The sequence below is a fragment of the Lissotriton vulgaris genome, chromosome 3_2, assembly GCF_964263255.1.
Source record: "Lissotriton vulgaris chromosome 3_2, aLisVul1.2, whole genome shotgun sequence".
Taxonomy (NCBI): domain Eukaryota; kingdom Metazoa; phylum Chordata; class Amphibia; order Caudata; family Salamandridae; genus Lissotriton; species Lissotriton vulgaris.
In genome coordinates this window covers 152,051,814-152,069,628 of record NC_141690.1, presented here as the reverse complement: position 1 = coordinate 152,069,628, position 17,815 = coordinate 152,051,814, and the positions used below count along the sequence as shown (strand labels likewise).

At 44.4% G+C, this 17,815-nt stretch overlaps 1 protein-coding gene across 3 annotated transcripts in view; it reads left to right on the top strand.

The window, feature by feature from the left end:
• Window positions 1-17,815, top strand: part of PPP2R2C (protein phosphatase 2 regulatory subunit Bgamma) — a 516,687-nt gene that overhangs the window by 285,749 nt on the left and 213,123 nt on the right. For all 3 annotated transcript variants that reach the window (XR_015309779.1, XM_086964113.1, XM_086964112.1), the window contains one exon: window positions 3,478-3,655. Coding sequence is in view for 2 of the 3 variants with exons in the window: in XM_086964113.1 (XP_086820239.1) it covers window positions 3,478-3,655 (178 nt within the window). In the remaining variant the exon portion in view is untranslated. The remainder of the gene's footprint in view (window positions 1-3,477; window positions 3,656-17,815) is intronic.

Sequence of the window (17,815 nt, the reverse complement as noted above, 5' to 3'; positions counted from 1 at the left end):
CATAGACCACTGCCTACTCATAAGAAACATTTTTTTCAGAAAGGGGACGTGGTCCCCATGGAACCCCATTACCATTTGTGAATGGCTTACCACCTACTTTGGATTGGTGGTAAAATATTAATGTTTTACGACTGGATTTTAGTCGCAAAACTTTAACACATAACATAAAGAATCAGTATTTGGAAGAGATGCCTTTAACACAACTCTTACTCATAGCAATACCTAATCCCATATTATAATTTAGAAAAGTTTTTCCAAATTGTAAAATTGGCCCAGTACATTCGAAAAAGGATTTTAGAGTTCACAACACGGCTGAGTTATTGAATCACGGGGTAAGCAAAAATCCTTTGTACATCTGGCCTTTAGAAACAGCCAAACTGTATTATCGAGCACTATATAAAGAAAGTTATTATGAAATAGCTTTGGACATAGGTGCTGATTCACAAAGCATTTTTTGAAGTCAGAAATTTACACATCGATGCGCAAAATGTCAAAGCTTTTTCTCTACTTCAATGTGTACAATAGGGTTATAGTCTACCTGCAGGCACTTCCACAGCTCAACCTATATCCAGTCATGGTATCCTTTTAAGAAACTGACGAAGATAATAGTGTCTCATCACATTTACAACCATGAAGCGGATGGGCTTACATGTGGCTCATGACAGTCTTTCAGGGTCTACTCTGTATGAGAACTTCCTGCACCAGTACCTGAATAGCCTACCAGGTGATAGGCTGCGCTATAAAAATCTACATAACATAACTGTAGAAAAATGGACATCTCTGAAGAGTCACCCAAATACTTTTTGCATTCCTCCTCTTTTTCTGACCTTGCGTGTGCTGTCTTTAGGACTCTGAGCACTTAACCACTGCAGACCTGTGCTAAAGTGCAAGTGCTCCTTCCGCCAAACAGGGTATAATTGGTTTACAACTGTTTGGCAGATGAAATTTACTTGTAAGTCCCTTGTAAAGTGGTATACATATACCCAGGGTCTGTCAGTTAAAAGCTACTGGTGGGCTTGTAGCCCCTTTTAGAAAGAAATCATTTCTCTGCGCTAAGTGGTCTGTGTGCCTGACAGTCTATCTCCAATACACGTCTGGGGTGGGTGACAGTTACACTTAGTGTATTTCCTCTAGACAGCCACAACACAGGAAGGATAGGTGTGTCTCAGTACCCATCTACATACATATGCATTCTTATTACCTTACCTGGGCAGAATGGACGGGAAGGGCTAGCACTTCACTGGAATAGGCAGTGACCTGTCCCCACACAAAAGACTGATTACCCCCACAGATTGCTTGGCAGACAGGACTGAGTTGAAAGGGATCACTGTGAGCTTCAGAGAGCAGCTTTGAAATCATCCCCCCTCAAAGGAACTTTTGGGTATAAGTATTGGGTCTCTGACGCCCTAAAATCAGATACTCATGGACCTGTTACTGAAGCTGTGCCAGAAGAACTGATGTGCTGCTAAAAGACTCAACTAGACTGCTGATCTAGAAAGCCTGTTTTTCTTTTTGTCTCCCTGCTGCTTGTTGCTCTCTGAGTATACTGAAGGAGAGCCAGACTTTGCCTTCACTGCAAGTGATCTCCAAGGGCATGTTGGCTTACCTCCTATTTCTTGAGACTCAGTGATATCAAAGTCTCTACCCCTGCTACTATGCCTGGCTCACTGAAAGCGGTCCAGATACTTGCAACATGGATTTCAACGCATCTTCTGCCTGCATGTACCAGAACCAGCGCATTAGCCCTGGTTGCATGAGTAAAATCGGCACTTCGCATGGAACCCAGAGCTTTGCCTCCAGAGACCGACGCATAGGAAAGCGTATCACCACCGCTACAACTTCATGAGATCGACACCACCCATCGGCTGCGTGGCAGAATTTGGCACATCACTCAGCACCTCTCGACTCTGGCACCCATCTTTTGAACTGACTCCATTACAGTCACCCGAACTTTGAATTTGTCCCTGTCCAGCTCAACATAAAGTATACTTTTTAGCTCTACTTGCTTCTAAGCCCTTGACTGCATTTATTCCTTTGAATCGCAATTACTCAAGTTCTTGATATTGATTTTTTGTTGTTTTTGTCTTGTTTTGTTCTTAATATAATAATCTATTTTTGTATACCTGTGTGGGGATTTTTGTGAAGTAATCGCTGTGTTACTTTCTGTATGTGTTACACAAATACTTACACATTGCCTCTTTAGATAAGCCTGACTGATCTGTACCAAGTTACTAGATGGTGAGGACAGGTTATCTCTTTGTGTGTATCTGGGTTACCCTGACTAGAGTGATGGTTCCTGCCTGGCCTAGGAGCATATCTCAGCCACCCATGATTCCCATTTCTAAACATAATATAACATAATCTCTATAAACCACACATCCCGGTCTGTTTGGGTGATGACCTAAGAGCTGTGACCCAGTGTTGACCCATGCCTGTCACCCATACCGGGGGACCAGGAGTGATGTAAATTTGCACTACAACACTAAACCATGTCATATGGACCCATTTAACGCCTTTTGTCACATTACGGTCCTTAATTCCTCTCCTCTGCATCCTTCTGCAATAGTTCTGTTAAATAATGACTTATCAAGATGGAACATTTTTATGGACTGGGCCCATTGAGTGTTTTTTAAACAAAATACTCCCTCAGACCTTGAAAGATGTCGATCTGTTGATGGAGCAAGTCTCACAGCATCTATACACGTTCACAACCAAAAATCAATCACCTGTACATAGGAAATCCCCACAATATGTTCCATTCATCTTCTAGAACTCTAATAATTAGGGCATGTTAGGAAAAAAGCGTATGACATCACACTTTAAGCCTCTAGTATGTTCAGATAAAGCCACAGCCCATTAACCATAGAGTCACAGTTGGGGGACTTGGAGGTCAAATTCTACAACCAGAAGAACCACTTGGGGAGGGGCTTCGAGGCGCAGGATGCCAACCCAATTTCTCAGCAATTGTGTCCCTCGACAACCCCTATAAAATGTACCTGTTTTGCTGTGAAGTGCCAATCGTCCTCCCTGTCACAAAGTTCTAATAACATTAAAAACGAAATACGCCCTTGGGATGAGAAATGTCACCTTAAGCGTAGGCATGTTCGGATGGAAGCATTTCAGACCCGATTTGAAACGATTTTGCTGTGGTTTATAATTATAGTACCCCCAGTTTACTCCTGGACATCAGGAGTAAGCCAGGAGTTCCACAGGAGTAAGTCACACCAACTCATAGCACATTTTTTCGTTCATCTGACCCACTATGTTCTTCAGGGCACCTCATACATTTATTTACATAGTGCTTGAATACATGAAAGCTAACCCACGCAGGCGACAGGGCCCTGAGCACACGCAGCTAATGATGGGCACTTGTGGTTCCATTTTCAATCCGCGCTCGAGGCATCTTTCATTTCAGTGCTATTTAGAGCTGCATGTCTGTCCAGACCGTGTTGACGTTGTTATCTCTTCCTCCTGCAGGTGCCTGTGCTGAAGCCGATGGATCTGATGGTGGAAGTGAGCCCCCGGAGGATCTTTGCTAATGGTCACACCTATCATGTCAACTCCATTTCTGTCAACAGTGACTGTGAAACGTACATGTCCGCCGATGATCTGCGGATTAACCTCTGGCATCTGGGCATCACGGACCGCAGCTTCAGTATCCTTTACACTGATGGGGGGCGACGTCCAGAGAGCGCGCGTGCAAGCACAGAGGCAGCATATACTGGGAGCGTGCAGCGGCTAAACAGCTGTGTTAGATGATGTTCAGGAACTCTGATCCGTAAGGAGTGGGAGGAGGAAGACGTGGGGGAGGAGCAGTAAGTATGGAGTTGGAGCTGGGAACATGTTCAGATAAAGCCGCAGCCCATGAGCTGGGAACATGGATGTCCCCAGACCAGGGTTGGAATTGGAGGAGGGGCATTGAGGAAGCAGCAGAAATCCACGAAGTCTTAACTTTGTAAGTAATAATAATAAAAAGAATCCACATGTGTAAAGTGCACAATCACCCGTTAGGGTCTCTAGGCGCTGGGGGCCGTCGGGAAGATTAAGCAAGCTATTGCCCAGAGTCACATGGTGCTGGGCTAATCTGCCGCCGGGGATCGAACCGTGATCCCCAGACTCCGGAGTCAGTATATATATATATATATATATATATATATATATATATATATATATATATATATATATATATATATATATATATATATATATATATATATATATATATATGTTGCAAGAGCTCGTCCTGGCCTCCACGAAACCAAACAGCCACACCAGCAAAAAGACGAGGTAGACCCGTATAAGTGCTTCTTTTTTATTTAGTCGTTAAAGTGCAACCACATCAGCCACGACGCGTTTCGGCAGATCCCTGCCTTGATCACATGACAACAGTGTCGTGGGATGCACCTCCTTTTAAAGTGCAAGTGCAGGAATGGACATAGAAGATATACTATTTACAAATTCGTTTTCATAGTGTGGTTCGTAAAATACATAAAGTAATTGTAAAATACATTTCATGATGGCATAAAGCGCAATCTTTAAGGAAAGATGTATCAGTAAAATACATTGAATTATTAATGCCACATTTTCTAAATATCCATTCATTAAACTTAAATTGTGCATCACCGTGAATCTAAATAAAGAGAAATTTAAAACTAAACACATTGGTACAAACGTGATAGCAAAAAATTCTCTTATTTTACAATGAACAACAAAACCGATACCCTTATGTGAAAAAATTGTGTCAAATTATCCTATAATGTATCTTACCAAAAAAACAAATAACAGTTAGAGAGACTTTTAAGTTTTTCACAGGGATAAATACAGGGAAAAGGTTATTCTGAATGGACTTATATACATATCTTTGTTTGTCAAAGGGTCCCTCCGATTTGTATGCAACAAACTTTATCTGTCAACCTGAGTGATTCCCACAATTGAGCAACCTGTACAAGAATTGATAAATTATTGTTGTTGTTCAATCCACTCTTGATATAATTAAAATTGCATAAATAGTTAAAAACCCATCTGAAATATCAAAAATATATATCCATAAATAATTTGATTATCTCCCCTCCTGTATAAAATCCATATGTACAATACAAAAACAGGTTCATTAGGTATGTACATCTTGGAAGAAAATGGAAAACATTGATTTTTCATTATGTTAAACTCAATTGATGAAAGCTATATGGGCATCTTGATATCTTGTGCTGTCTGTGAATCATAACCTCCTAAGAAATAGAAGATTTATTCTAGGAATGTATATAAATCTTCAGTCATGTTTAAACCTTTAGGCTGCTTGGTATCTAAAGACAAGATGTAATGTGTCTCTAGTCTTCGCAGCATGCCCTCCCTGTCCCCTCCTCTTCTCTGCATAGGGACTGCGTCAATGATGTAGTATCTGAGATCTTTTAGATTACCACCATGGACCTCATGGAAATGTCTCGCCACGGGATAATTAGGGTCGTTGTTGGTGATCGCCCTGATGTGTTGTAGAATCCTCTTGTGGCTAGGGAGTTTGGTGCTGCCCACATACTTTAAATTGCAGGTGCACTCTAGTATATAAACCACAAACTCGCTTTTACAGGTTAAATGAAACCTAATGTTTTGTGGTTTGGGGCTAAAGGCAGTTAGGTAGGAAGTTTTGTTCACTCCAAATGAACAAGCTTTGCAGCTGGAGCATTTGTAGAAGCCTTTTCGTGCTAGAGACAAACCCGTGTTGTCCCTATATTCAGGACTACTTCTCACCAGCACATCCCCCATCGAAGTGGCTTTTCTGTAGGTGATTGAGGGGTATTCAGGAAGGGAATCTCCTATTACTGGATCCTCTTTTATAAGATGCCAGTTACGTTGGAAGATTTTGCGTAGCTCCCTATGCTGACGATTGTAGCTGATAATCAATCTGGGTGCCTCTTCAGATATTGTGCTGCTACATATGTTGTTTGTTGTGGAACTTTCAGCATGGTGTAGGAGTTCCTCTCTAGATTTTAACCTAGATTTGGCCATTGCCGCATCAATTGTTTTGGCACTGTATCCTCTGTCTAAAAACCTACACTTACTCTCCTGTTGGTGTCTCCTGAGTTCCCCCTCATCACTGCAAATTCTACGTAACCGCAGCATCTCCCCGTAGGGGATACTGTGGATGAGATGGCTGGGATGTGCGCTGCTGGCGTGAAGCAGGGTGTTTCCTGCAGTTTGCTTCCTATATAGAGTAGTCTTAATTTTGCCTTCATCAATTTTGATAAGAACATCAAGAAAGGAAACTTGGCAGTCACTTATGTCAGAGGTGAAGCATAGATTAATGTCATTCATATTGATGTTATCTACGAAATTCTGTGCCTCTTCTTTGCTGCCCTTCCACACAATGATTAGGTCGTCAATGTACCGTAGGTAGGACACTATGTTGTTATTACAGGTATCCCGGTATTGCTCCCTAAGGACCAGCTCCTCCCACCAGCCCATAAACAAACAGGCATAACTGTATATATATATTCACAGAAAAAACCATAGGTTATAGTGGATATATAGTTAGGAATTTGCATTTACAAAACCTTGAAAATTCAATGAAAAAACCATTGGTTTTAGGCCATATATAGTTAGGAATTAGCATTTACAAAACCTTATTTTACTCGCATAAAACCATTGAAATTCCATATATAGTTAGAAGCGCTAACTATATATCGCGCACCCGCAATCCACTGCTGATGATGTCACATATTACATCATTCATGACATGGTCAGTGACATCACTAAAACCAATGGTTTTGTAAATGCAAATTCCTAACTATATATCCACTATAACCTATGGTTTTTTCTGTGAATTTCATTGGTTTTTTAATAGCAAATATGAAAAGCTTTAAAATGTCAAGTACGTGATAGATAAAAACATTTTCGTATTTATGCACGCTGATGTGCTTTGAACGCTGCACCCCCCCCCCTCCCCTCTTTTGTCTTAGTAGTACTCTCTCTTTGCAGATACTGAAGGGTAGTTAACGCAGGCCTTTACCCCCGTTGTAATCCGTCGTGCCTCCTTGTCTCTCCATTTGATTGATTGTTGTCCAAGCATTTACTGTTTTAGAATTGGTTCTCTTTGGATCATTCTCTATTTACAAACAAGCACAAAGTCGCAATACTCTGTTTAGTCTTTGCAGATAGTGAAAAAACGTGTAAAAAAATAAAAGTAATCGAGCAAAATCAGTAGGCCACTAATTGGATCTCTTTTTGACCTCGCTAAAATAGAAATATTAGGAACAACCCTTCATGAGAAATACGAAAATAGTGAGATGAACTGAGCTCCACACCATGAGGGCTGCAAGACAGCTCGGCTCCATCACCCATCCCGCACAAAATAACGACAAACCCTATGCAAATATTAAAAATATAGACAACACACCAGCAAAGAAACAGGGTAAAACATTTTATTAAAAAACTATTTACATAACGTTGGTTTATAAGATGATGTCAGTAGTGGACCGATGTGTGAATAGATCGAAAGCGGCACAATGCTCCAAGATCCGGATGGCAAGCTCCTGGATGTTGGGTGCCATAGTTTAGAGTTCTGAATTTCAGCCTTTTTCAATGCCTGTGCTTTGTTGAATCAAAATGGCGGCTTGACACAAAGCTGACTCAAGCGTTGCTACTGATGCTATGCAGACCAAAACTGGTTTTCAGTTTGTACATTTTTCTAGATTTTTCAATCCAAGTTTGGTTGACTTTGTAGAACGATGGCTTCAGATTTTCAACATACGGTGTGGTGGCGCTGACTGGGAGGGGGCGCTTCGCTCCTGCCCCCTCCCCAAGTAAGATTTTCATACGTGAAAGTACGTTAATGGTTTTGGTCCCTGAGATGCTTCGATGTCACTGCCATTCTCAAATAGCATAAGTTCTGGATGTTGGGTGCCATAGTTAAGAGTTCTGAGCAGTGCTTGTAACACTGTCTGAAGCTTATTTCCACCTACTGCAGCTTCACTATTCTCAAAGTAAGTGAGTGTCGTTTGTGGACCTGACTGCATTAGAAAACAATGTGATATGTTACCTTCCTAAACAGCTTGACGGAGGCCCCTGAGGGGCGGTGTGATGGCCATGGACTCGGAGAAGACGCTTGGCTCCGACACCCTCCCCAAGTCTTATAGCACTGGTGTAGCCTGAGATCGCCCCCGACATAGGCGGCCGGCTCCCGGGGTCCGGCGGAACTTTTTGACTTTTGATGACTCTTCAATTCTGGACCTTGTCCCACAATCCGTTTGACCTGAAGACAAGCTGTAGTGGGGCGCCCCTTTATCGTTTTAGTTGCCATTCCGCCCGCTTTTGCTACACTGTGCCTCTTCCGCCATTCAGCTGTTTACCGCCCGCTCTTGCGACTACAGCGTCTCGCTCACCATGTAGTTGAGTTGCGCCCGCTCTTGCGGTGCAGCGATAGGCGGCTGCCACAGGACTCTCAAAATGGCGGCCGGCTCTTCGGTTTTGGGCCTGGTCCACTAAAATGGCCCTGGGACACCTTGGAACTCGGACGCTTCCCTGATAGGGCTTGGGTCCCATTCTCGAAAAGCGTCCCCTCAGCCGTGAAGATTCTACAAAAGTCTTGGGGGCCTCCGACTCCCGCAGGCTTCTGGTGGGGAGCGGCTGCCATGATTGCTCGTGGAATGGCCACGACGGAGCTACGAGATGGTAGTGGTCTCATGCTGACGCCAGCTTTAGTCTGAAACATCCAGAAACACTATAGACTACCAATTCGATCAGTTCCGGTAGCGCCCCAACATGACCCGGAAGAGAAGAACTTGCCCTCCCCTCTTTGACTGATGGTTCTTGTTGCCTGTCCCCTCTGTTGTCATTTAACAGAACTTTTTGGACTGCTGAAAGGGGTTGTGTTCTGAACGCTGGTTGGTGGAGTCATTTAGACTATATTCTTGACCTACGTTGTTGCGTAATGCGTTGTATGACACGCCGCGTTAGCGCACCCGGAAGTGATCCGAGGCGCGGCGCGCAGCGCGTAATGTAAGCATAACAGGTCATGTGACTTGTTAATAAAACTTTTCATTGGTTCATTTTACTTTTGTTAATTTAATGATGAAAAGCTTGGTCATATGACCTAAAAATTACGCTTTTTATTATTTTCGAACAATATTTTTTTTTCAAACATATGTTATAATATTCCAGGCTAATGTACTTTCCCGGAAAATTTACAACTGTCTTGCAAGTAAAATATATTCCTTTTTCGAGAAAAAGGGCGTTTCTTCCTTCCATGACGGAGCCGTTGAGTAAAAGAGATTCGGCCTGCTGTCTTAGTCGCCGATACGCCTGATTATCAGATTCTTATCGATCACTTTATGTTGCAGACATGAAAAACACAACTGCCCTTGACCATTTATCTTTACTGCGTTCCTACATATTATACCTTTTATCCGTCATGTAATTGGACTGCTTTATTTCACTTGCCTTTTACTGATTCGAAAACAGTGAATAAAAGTAAAAACTTTACCAATGTAGATACTACTACCGTGTTTTGTTTTAAAAACCTTTATTGTGAAAATGTCAGTATACAAATACGGGCCTATAACCACGTGGGCCGGCCACGGAGCAAACTGAAATCGTATATGATGAGGAGACATTTACACTGTAGAGGAACGTAACGAGCGGGCCATTAGGTTGCAAGAACTAAGGTGTCTAACAGTTGCGGAATCGGTGGACATACATTTTGTAATTAAAATAGAACAGGGCCACTTACAATAACATTTTCTAGATATACATTTGCGGGCAAGGAGTTACGAGTCCCATTTATACCGGCGCCATTTTGGGCGAGGCCGGGCAGGTCCAAGATATAGTCAAAATGTCTCCACCAACCATCGGCCAGACCGGAACCCCTTTCGGCCCTTTATGCTACAAGATGGTGTCTTCCATTCAGAAAATATTGTTGGCAGCATTTTGAAAGGAAACAGAAACAGCCGTTCTCCTAGTGAGTTTCACATTGTTACATTTAGGAAGAATGTTGAAGAGTAGTATGTGGAAAATCTGAAGCCATTTTTCTACAAACTCTCAATCAGACTTGGATGGAAAAAAAAAACCTGAAGAATGTACAAACTGAAAACCAATTTTTGTCTGTATAGCATCAACAGTAACGCTTGAGTCAGCTTTGTGTCAAGCCGCCATTTTCATTCAATCAATAGCGTCCCCCTGCACACATTCAGGGACCTGGTCGTGTCTTCAGATGAAACGCATTGTAGGAAAAGAAGCAGAAAGGAAAAGGCAAAAAGTTCCGCCGGACCTAGTGAAGCTGCAGCAGGTGCAAATAAGCTTCAGACAGTCTTACAAGCACTGCTCAGAACTCTCAACTGAGGCACTCAACATCCAGGACTTGCCATTCGGATCTTGGCGCCTTGTGCTGGTTCCGACCTATTCACACATCGGTCCACTACTGACATCACCTCATAAGCCAACGGGGCACCACACGCCGACTTTCGGCGCAGCATTGTAGGATGGCCACACCAGTGCGGCAACTTGCTGGACACAACATCGGGGCCATCCAGATCTCGGCGCGTTCGACTCACTGTACCGCAACAGTGACCGCAACTCAGCTGGACACGCCGTCTTTCGGCGCAGCATTGTAGGATGGCCACACCAGTGCGGCAATTTGCTGGACACCACCTCGGTGCCATCCGGATCTCGGCGCGTTCGAGTCACTGTACCGCAACAGTGACCGCAATTCAGCTGGACACGCCGTCTTTCGGCGCAGCATTGTAGGATGGCCACACCAGTGCGGCAATTTGCTGGACACCACCTCGGTGCCATCCAGATCTCGGCGCGTTCGAGTCACTGTACCGCAACAGTGACCGCAACTCAGCTGGACACGCCGTCTTTCGGCGCAGCATTGTAGGATGGCCACACCAGTGCGGCAATTTGCTGGACACCACCTCGGTACCATCCGGATCTCGGCCCGTTGTGCTGCCTTCGGCCTATTCGCACATCGGTCCGCTACTGACGCCGCCTCACGTGCCAACGGATTTTCTACGCTTTTTGTAGCCCTATGCCGCATAACAGGTCATGTGACTTGTTTATAAAACTTTTCATTGGTTCATTTTACTTTTGGTTTCCTAAAGATGGAAGGCTTGGTCATATGACCTAAAAATAACACTTTTCATTGGTTTAGAACATTTTGTTTTCCCAAACGATGAAAGCCCCACCTTGTTTCTGGATCATTCAGACTGAAGCTGGCGTCAGCATGAGAGCACCACCATCTCGTGGCTCCGTCGTGGTCATTCCGCGAGCAATCATGGCAGCCGCTCCCCACCGGAAGCCTGCGGGAGTCGGGGGCCCCCAAGACTTTTGTACAATCTTCACGGCTGAGGGGACGCTTTTCGAGAATGGAGCCCAAGCCCTAGCAGGCAAGCGTCCGAGTTCCAAAGTGTCCCAGGGCCATTTCAGTGGACCAGGCCCAAAACCGAGGAGCCGTCTGCCATTTTAAGAGCCATGTGGCAGCCGCCTATCGCTGCACTGCAAGAGTGGGAGCAACTCAACAACATGGTGAGCGAGACGCTGTAGCCGCAAGAGCGGGCGCAACTCAGCTAGATGGCCGCCACCTGGGGAGGCCCGTTCACGCCGCCTCCCCCACGCCCCCCCCCCCGGGCCGCCGCACGCCAATTTTCGGAGCAGCATTGTAGGATACCAAAACCAGTGCGGCAGTTTACTGGACATCACCTGGGTGCCTGTCGTACATGTTGTGTCAGCCATGTGACACTGGACACAGACCGCTACTGACGAGGCCTCCCCCCGCACCACCCGGGACGCCCCACGCTGTTTTTCTGTGCTGCATTGTAGGATCCCTAAACCAGTGCGGCACCCAGGCGACATCACCTGGGTGCCGTCCAGAACTCTGCACGTTGTGCTGCCTTGGGACTATTCGCACAAAAGACAGCTTCTAACCATTGTTGCTTTTTGTGTTGAGAAATGTTTAAATGTTTTTAGTTTTTGTTCCGTTCGTTAAAGTTAATAGTTAATAAAGTTTTATAACCTTACTTTGTTGGAGTGTTATCTATTTTTTTAAAAATGAGTGAATGGGGCCTTGAATCGGGTTATTGTCATGTGTGGGCTTTGAAATGTCCGATCCTGCAGCAGCACACTTCCAAACTCAAATGCACGTTCTTTTTCTTACCTTTCCGAAGCATGGAGCGCAATAGCAAGCAGAGAAAGGGTGATGCACGTGTTGAACACTACCTGACCTGGCAAGTTGCTGGCAGTGCCCCCCCGCCCGCTCCTGAAAGAGGGCACACACACACACCGCCGCTCCGAGTACTTCACAAATCTTTAAAAGACCATGCGCTTGTTCATGAGGCTTAAATGGTTTATCACCTCTTCTAGAACCCCTGCATCGACCCTCTGACGTTTCCTGGAAAAATTACCATGTAACACAATACCAAGCCCTGTCAGCTGAAACCCCCAAGGAATCGTGGGGCATATTATCAAGGGGGTTTATCTCCGCTTTTTTGGCTTTAAAAGCCTTGAAAGCGGAGATAAAATTATCTCCCTATTACCAAGCTGTCGCTAACACCAGTTAGTGACAGCTAAAAGGAGATAGCGACCATCTTGGGCCCCGCTTTGCATGTCAGTGATACTTATCACTAATGACATGCAAAGTGGCGTGCCAAGATGTTAGCGACTGGAAACCGTCCCTAACATCGCTACCTTCTATTACCAACTTTTGGAGATATTCGCGCTAAGCGCGAATATCTCCAAAATCTAACACCTGCCCTGAGCAGTTCTTAGCCATGTTATCCAATGGGAGGTGGATAACATGGCTAAGAGCATTTGCTCGATAATACATGAATATCGCTGACTTTTCTGCGATAATAGCAAGGTTTATCTGCGATAAAAATCGCCGATGTGCGGCGATAATTTTTGTCTCTAAACAAGTTAGAGACAAAAATTATCGCTAGTTGTTCGTAATATGCCCCCGGGTTTTTGCTTGCAGAAATCGGGAGGCGGGAGACTAGCACTGAAATCAGTAGTCACACGCCTGAATCGGGAGGGTTGGCATGTCTGAATTCTCTACAGCTGGGGCCATAAACTACATCCGCAGGGTTAGGTGATAGCCTGGGACCAGCCTGGCATCCAAAATGGCTGCCGTGCACGACAAAATTGTGGCATTGGAAAAAAGGCAAGATGGCGCAGCCGCTGGAAGAGATGTATCAACATATATCAGCCTCCTCAGCCACCCTCAGGAAACATAGGGGATTAGGATACGTCTCCCGCACCCCCTTATACCTAGTACTTTAATTAACGAAGCACAAAATGGCGAATTCCCGTTTCGCTACCAGTTTGCGGCCCAGTTCGCGGCCCGTGAAGCGCTTCTACCGTGAAAAATCATTTTTTTTTTATTTTCCCCACGGGACCCTTTAATAACCCCAACAACATTCCTAGGGGGTCAAGAGGGGGATACCTTGCCCCCTTTCATTAAATTCCCCCTTAGTTTTTCACCTTTTCTTCTCTCTCGATCCTACCGAGAGACAAGATGGCGGCCGCTCCGGACTGTCACGCAGCAACAAAAAAAAAAAAGCTCACGCACAGCCGCTGGAAGAGATGTATCAACATATATCAGCCTCCTCAGCCACCCTCAGGAAACATAGGGGATTAGGATACGTCTCCCGCACCCACTTATACCTAGTAATTTAATTAACGAAGCACAAAATGGCGAATTCCCGTTTCGCTACCAGTTTGCGGCCCAGTTCGCGGCCCGTGAAGCGCTTCTACCGTGAAAAATCATTTTTTTTTCTTTTCCCCACGGGACCCTTTAATAACCCCAACAACATTCCTAGGGGGTCAAGAGGGGGATACCTTGCCCCCTTTCATTAAATTCCCCTTTCGTTTTTCACCTCTTCTTCTCTCTCGATCCTACCGAGAGACAAGATGGCGGCCGCTCCGGACTGTTTAGAATGTTGACAGACACCGGAGAGCCAATCAGCTTTCTGCACGCAAAGTTCCGATAAGCGAAAAGTAAGCGGACCGGATCGCTGCCCGGAGCGCTGTTACAGATATATATCTTGATTTAAACGTTAATTTCTCAAAATCCACTGAAGCACATATATTGAGACCTAGCAAAGGCACATCGGGCTAACAGTCCCTACAATTTTGACAAGTTTCGTGCAAATCCATTCAGCCGTTCGAGCTAAAAGTGAGTCCAACCGCCCTATGGAAAACTCAATGCAAAAAACGCGTTTTGGGACCCCCCTTTTTTCTCAGCCCCCCCTTGACGAAACCCCACCAAATTTTCAGGGGCTGCTCAGAAACAAAATGTGCCATTTTCCTGAAAATTTCAGCCGATTCCGTCCACAAACGCCAAAGTTATTAGACATAGAATTTTCAGAAATCCCATAGGGAAAAAATCCTAACTATATATACCTACTGGCTATCGCCAGTAGGTAATATATATATATATATATATATATATATATATATATATATATATATATACATATATATATTATATATATATATATATATATATATATATATATATATATATAACAATTCCACGAAATCCCCTAGTCCATGCATTTCTTCTGAATACATATATTAATGTGAGCAGGTGGTAAATAGACGCTCGGGCCACGCGTTGCTTTCTTTCATTACATGTCCTCATGGCAATAGAGTAAAAGCTGAAATCCTTCACAATGAGCCAGTGGGTGGACACAACCTCATTGGGCAACCATCCAGATAAAGCGATGAATATTGATTTGTGTTTGACAAAGTGATTGGTTAGCCAGAACAAGGGGATTCTGAGGTCATATAAATCCCCCAGGGGAAGGGTAGATGTGATTGAACTTGTCTAATCAAATTGAGGCTTTTTTTTACCCTGCCACACTCCCATCGACCAGCACGGCATAAACTGGTATTGCATCTCTAATGCAAAACTTTTCATCTGATATGCATTTTAAACTGCATCTATTGTTCACAGTTTCAGGCTGTTGAGCAGCTATTGTCCCACCGTAATGTTCGTGGGTTCTTTGAGGTCCTCGAGGTACAAGGGCCTGGAGCCTCCAGCTCCTATGTGGAGTGTGGACAGCATACAACATGCCTACAAAACGTAGGGCTGAGATATATTTGTGTTTTCTACATGTTGCACGGATGCATCTGAGGTATTTTTGGGTCACATGACGCGGATGCAAGTCACAGCACGAATCCACCATTTTTGTCAGCTCTCCACCCATCTATAACAGGCAAAAAAGGGCAAAGTTCAGGCGGACATTTCAGAGCACCACCAGTTTTAGGCAGTTTGCACCCACTGCACTATTCAGGCTCGATTTCCCCCTGTTTCTGGAGTTCAGTTGTGGCGCAGACTTAGGCATTTTTACATAACCCTGTCCAGGATGTTAAAGATCATAGTAGGCCTATTACGTGCGATTCGCCCCACAAAACTTTGCCCCCCCTTTCCCACCACAAAAGGCACCATACCAGGGGTGGTCTTCACTGCGTAGTCTTTATTAGTTCTCATAAAGTCATCTTTATTTGTTGATACACTGTCAACATTCGACCAACTTTTATTACCAAAACAACACATTGATAAACATTGTGTTAAGCAATATTCATTTGAACCGCAGGCTACAATTGTATTTACAATTCAGGATCTCCAGAGCCCCTCAGGGTGCAGGTTGTACCAGCAGGCCACAATCCACCTCCATTGCTTCCATTTGAGGTAACTACCCGTCGTCTACCTCCTAGACACGGCCACCAGGGCACTTCTTTGCACCTTTTACTGCACACCAGCTCTCGCAAAGTTGCTTCCTCCAAGCACCGGCATCTTGGGTAGGGCCGGAGAGTCCAGGACCACCAGCAAGACGGCCCCCTCTCTCGCCAGCCCGGAGCCCCCATGGACTGCCTCCCTGTTCCAAGAATAGTCCAGTCCCCGCCAAAAGGAGTCCCCGCCATTTTCCTTGCCCGGGACCCTGCCAGTTCTACCTTTAAACACAGATATGGGTGGGTGGGTAACTTGTTTCTGGCTGCGACCCACTGGGCGCCCAAGGCGAGAGGACAAAGAGGGCTTCTCCCTTGTGTCGGGTGCTCTTATCGCCTTCCCTGGAGGGGAGGGGTTGTGTCGCCTGCGCACCTAAGTGACGCTCTACCAGCCTGCCCTGCTTCCTCATATTTCCTTGCAACTCCTCCCACTCCGCTTAACCAGCCGTACACTGGCCCAGCCTCTCTCTTGCCTCATGCACGAAATTCCACTAAAGCCCCCCCCGCCCCTAGGCGTGGGGGGTACTCTCATTGTTGGAATCGCAGATTATTCGTCTCAGAGGATGCTCATCTCTTTTTTAGAGTTCACACTGCATACATCTCGGCTGCAGACCTTTTGCAGATGCCCTGAGTGCTACAAGAGTTCTTGTGGTGTTATGTGCAGTCTGTGAGTGATATGTCTCCTCGGAGGGGGTCACCATTTTGTAGACTCCACACTTACTGCATCATGGTGGTTGACGAGTTGTTTGTAAACTCCACATCACACCTACTCTGAAGACCACATGTCTTTTGTGGTTTCTGTATCACATATGAATACTAGAGGCTGCAAGCTTTTTTTAGATTCCAGGCTATATGGGACACAGAAGCCACAGGTATATGTTGTGAAGTTCAGAAAAAGCATGATGCCACACTGTGCACAGAAAAACGCATAGGAGTAAGATGGATACCATGACCCTCTATCTCCTATTCAACATAGCACCTATCATGTTTTTTTGGTCATCTTTAGGAATATTACTTCTCTATGAACACACTTGTTATTTTGTTGTTTGTGATTGTGACAAATATAAGGCTTATCCTCGTTTGTAGATTCTAAACACAGTGCTGTTCAATTTTTCGCCTATATTACTTATATAATGAAACAAGCTGAGGGGGGCAATTTAACATTGGTAGACATGGATTGACTACCACCGGCATTGTAAAAGCGGGAGTAGTCCTAATTCTGATGTATCAGTGGATCAGTCAGGGAAATATTATGCAAATGTTGTGGATCCCACTCAGCAGCAAGTCACATATATATTCACAAATCAATTTCCCCCAATTTAAGCCCATAAAAGCTAAACCTAAAAAAAACTAGGAAGTATGGGACTTGTTACTCTAGTATTCACAAGGAAGACGGAGAACGTATCATGAAATTAATCTTAATAAAAAAGAAAAGAAAATGTTCTGATTTTCGAACCTTATGCAAAGCAGAATCTATGCATACCTGGAGGTAGTAAAATAGATATAGATGGGTTTTTGAGGCGAATGCCATTGACTTACGCCGGGAAACATGCAGATGCTTCAGTAACACAGCTTTATGAATAAGCTAAATAGCTGTAAAATGTGATTAACCATAGACTTATTTTATCGTTCTCAATGTTGTAATTTACAACTGCTTTTGGAAACCGGGCCCTAGATGTTTATCCTGTTGCCATGGTTATGTCGGCGCTCATTAACACTCAGCTTCACGCGGGATGCTAATTATAAGGAAGACTCTTTGAACAGTCTGAACAGCAATCATTCGGGACAATTACCATTTTGACACCATTATTGGAGAAAGGGGCAGATCGCATCTCTATGAGCTTTTTTAGCACATTTTCATGTTACTATCACATATACACGTGCTTTCATTGGGGGTGTGTTTGTCTATTACAATATATAAATTGTGATTTGGTGTTCCACAAATGAAGAGTTTCAGCAGTAAACGGAGTATGTTGGAGGCTGGAGGGACTGGGCGCTTTACTACAGCTGATATGTGATGCTGAGACCTGAATGAGACAAAGGGTACCACTCACCTCACACAGTGTTCGTGCTCTGCCTGAAGACAATTATCATTAAT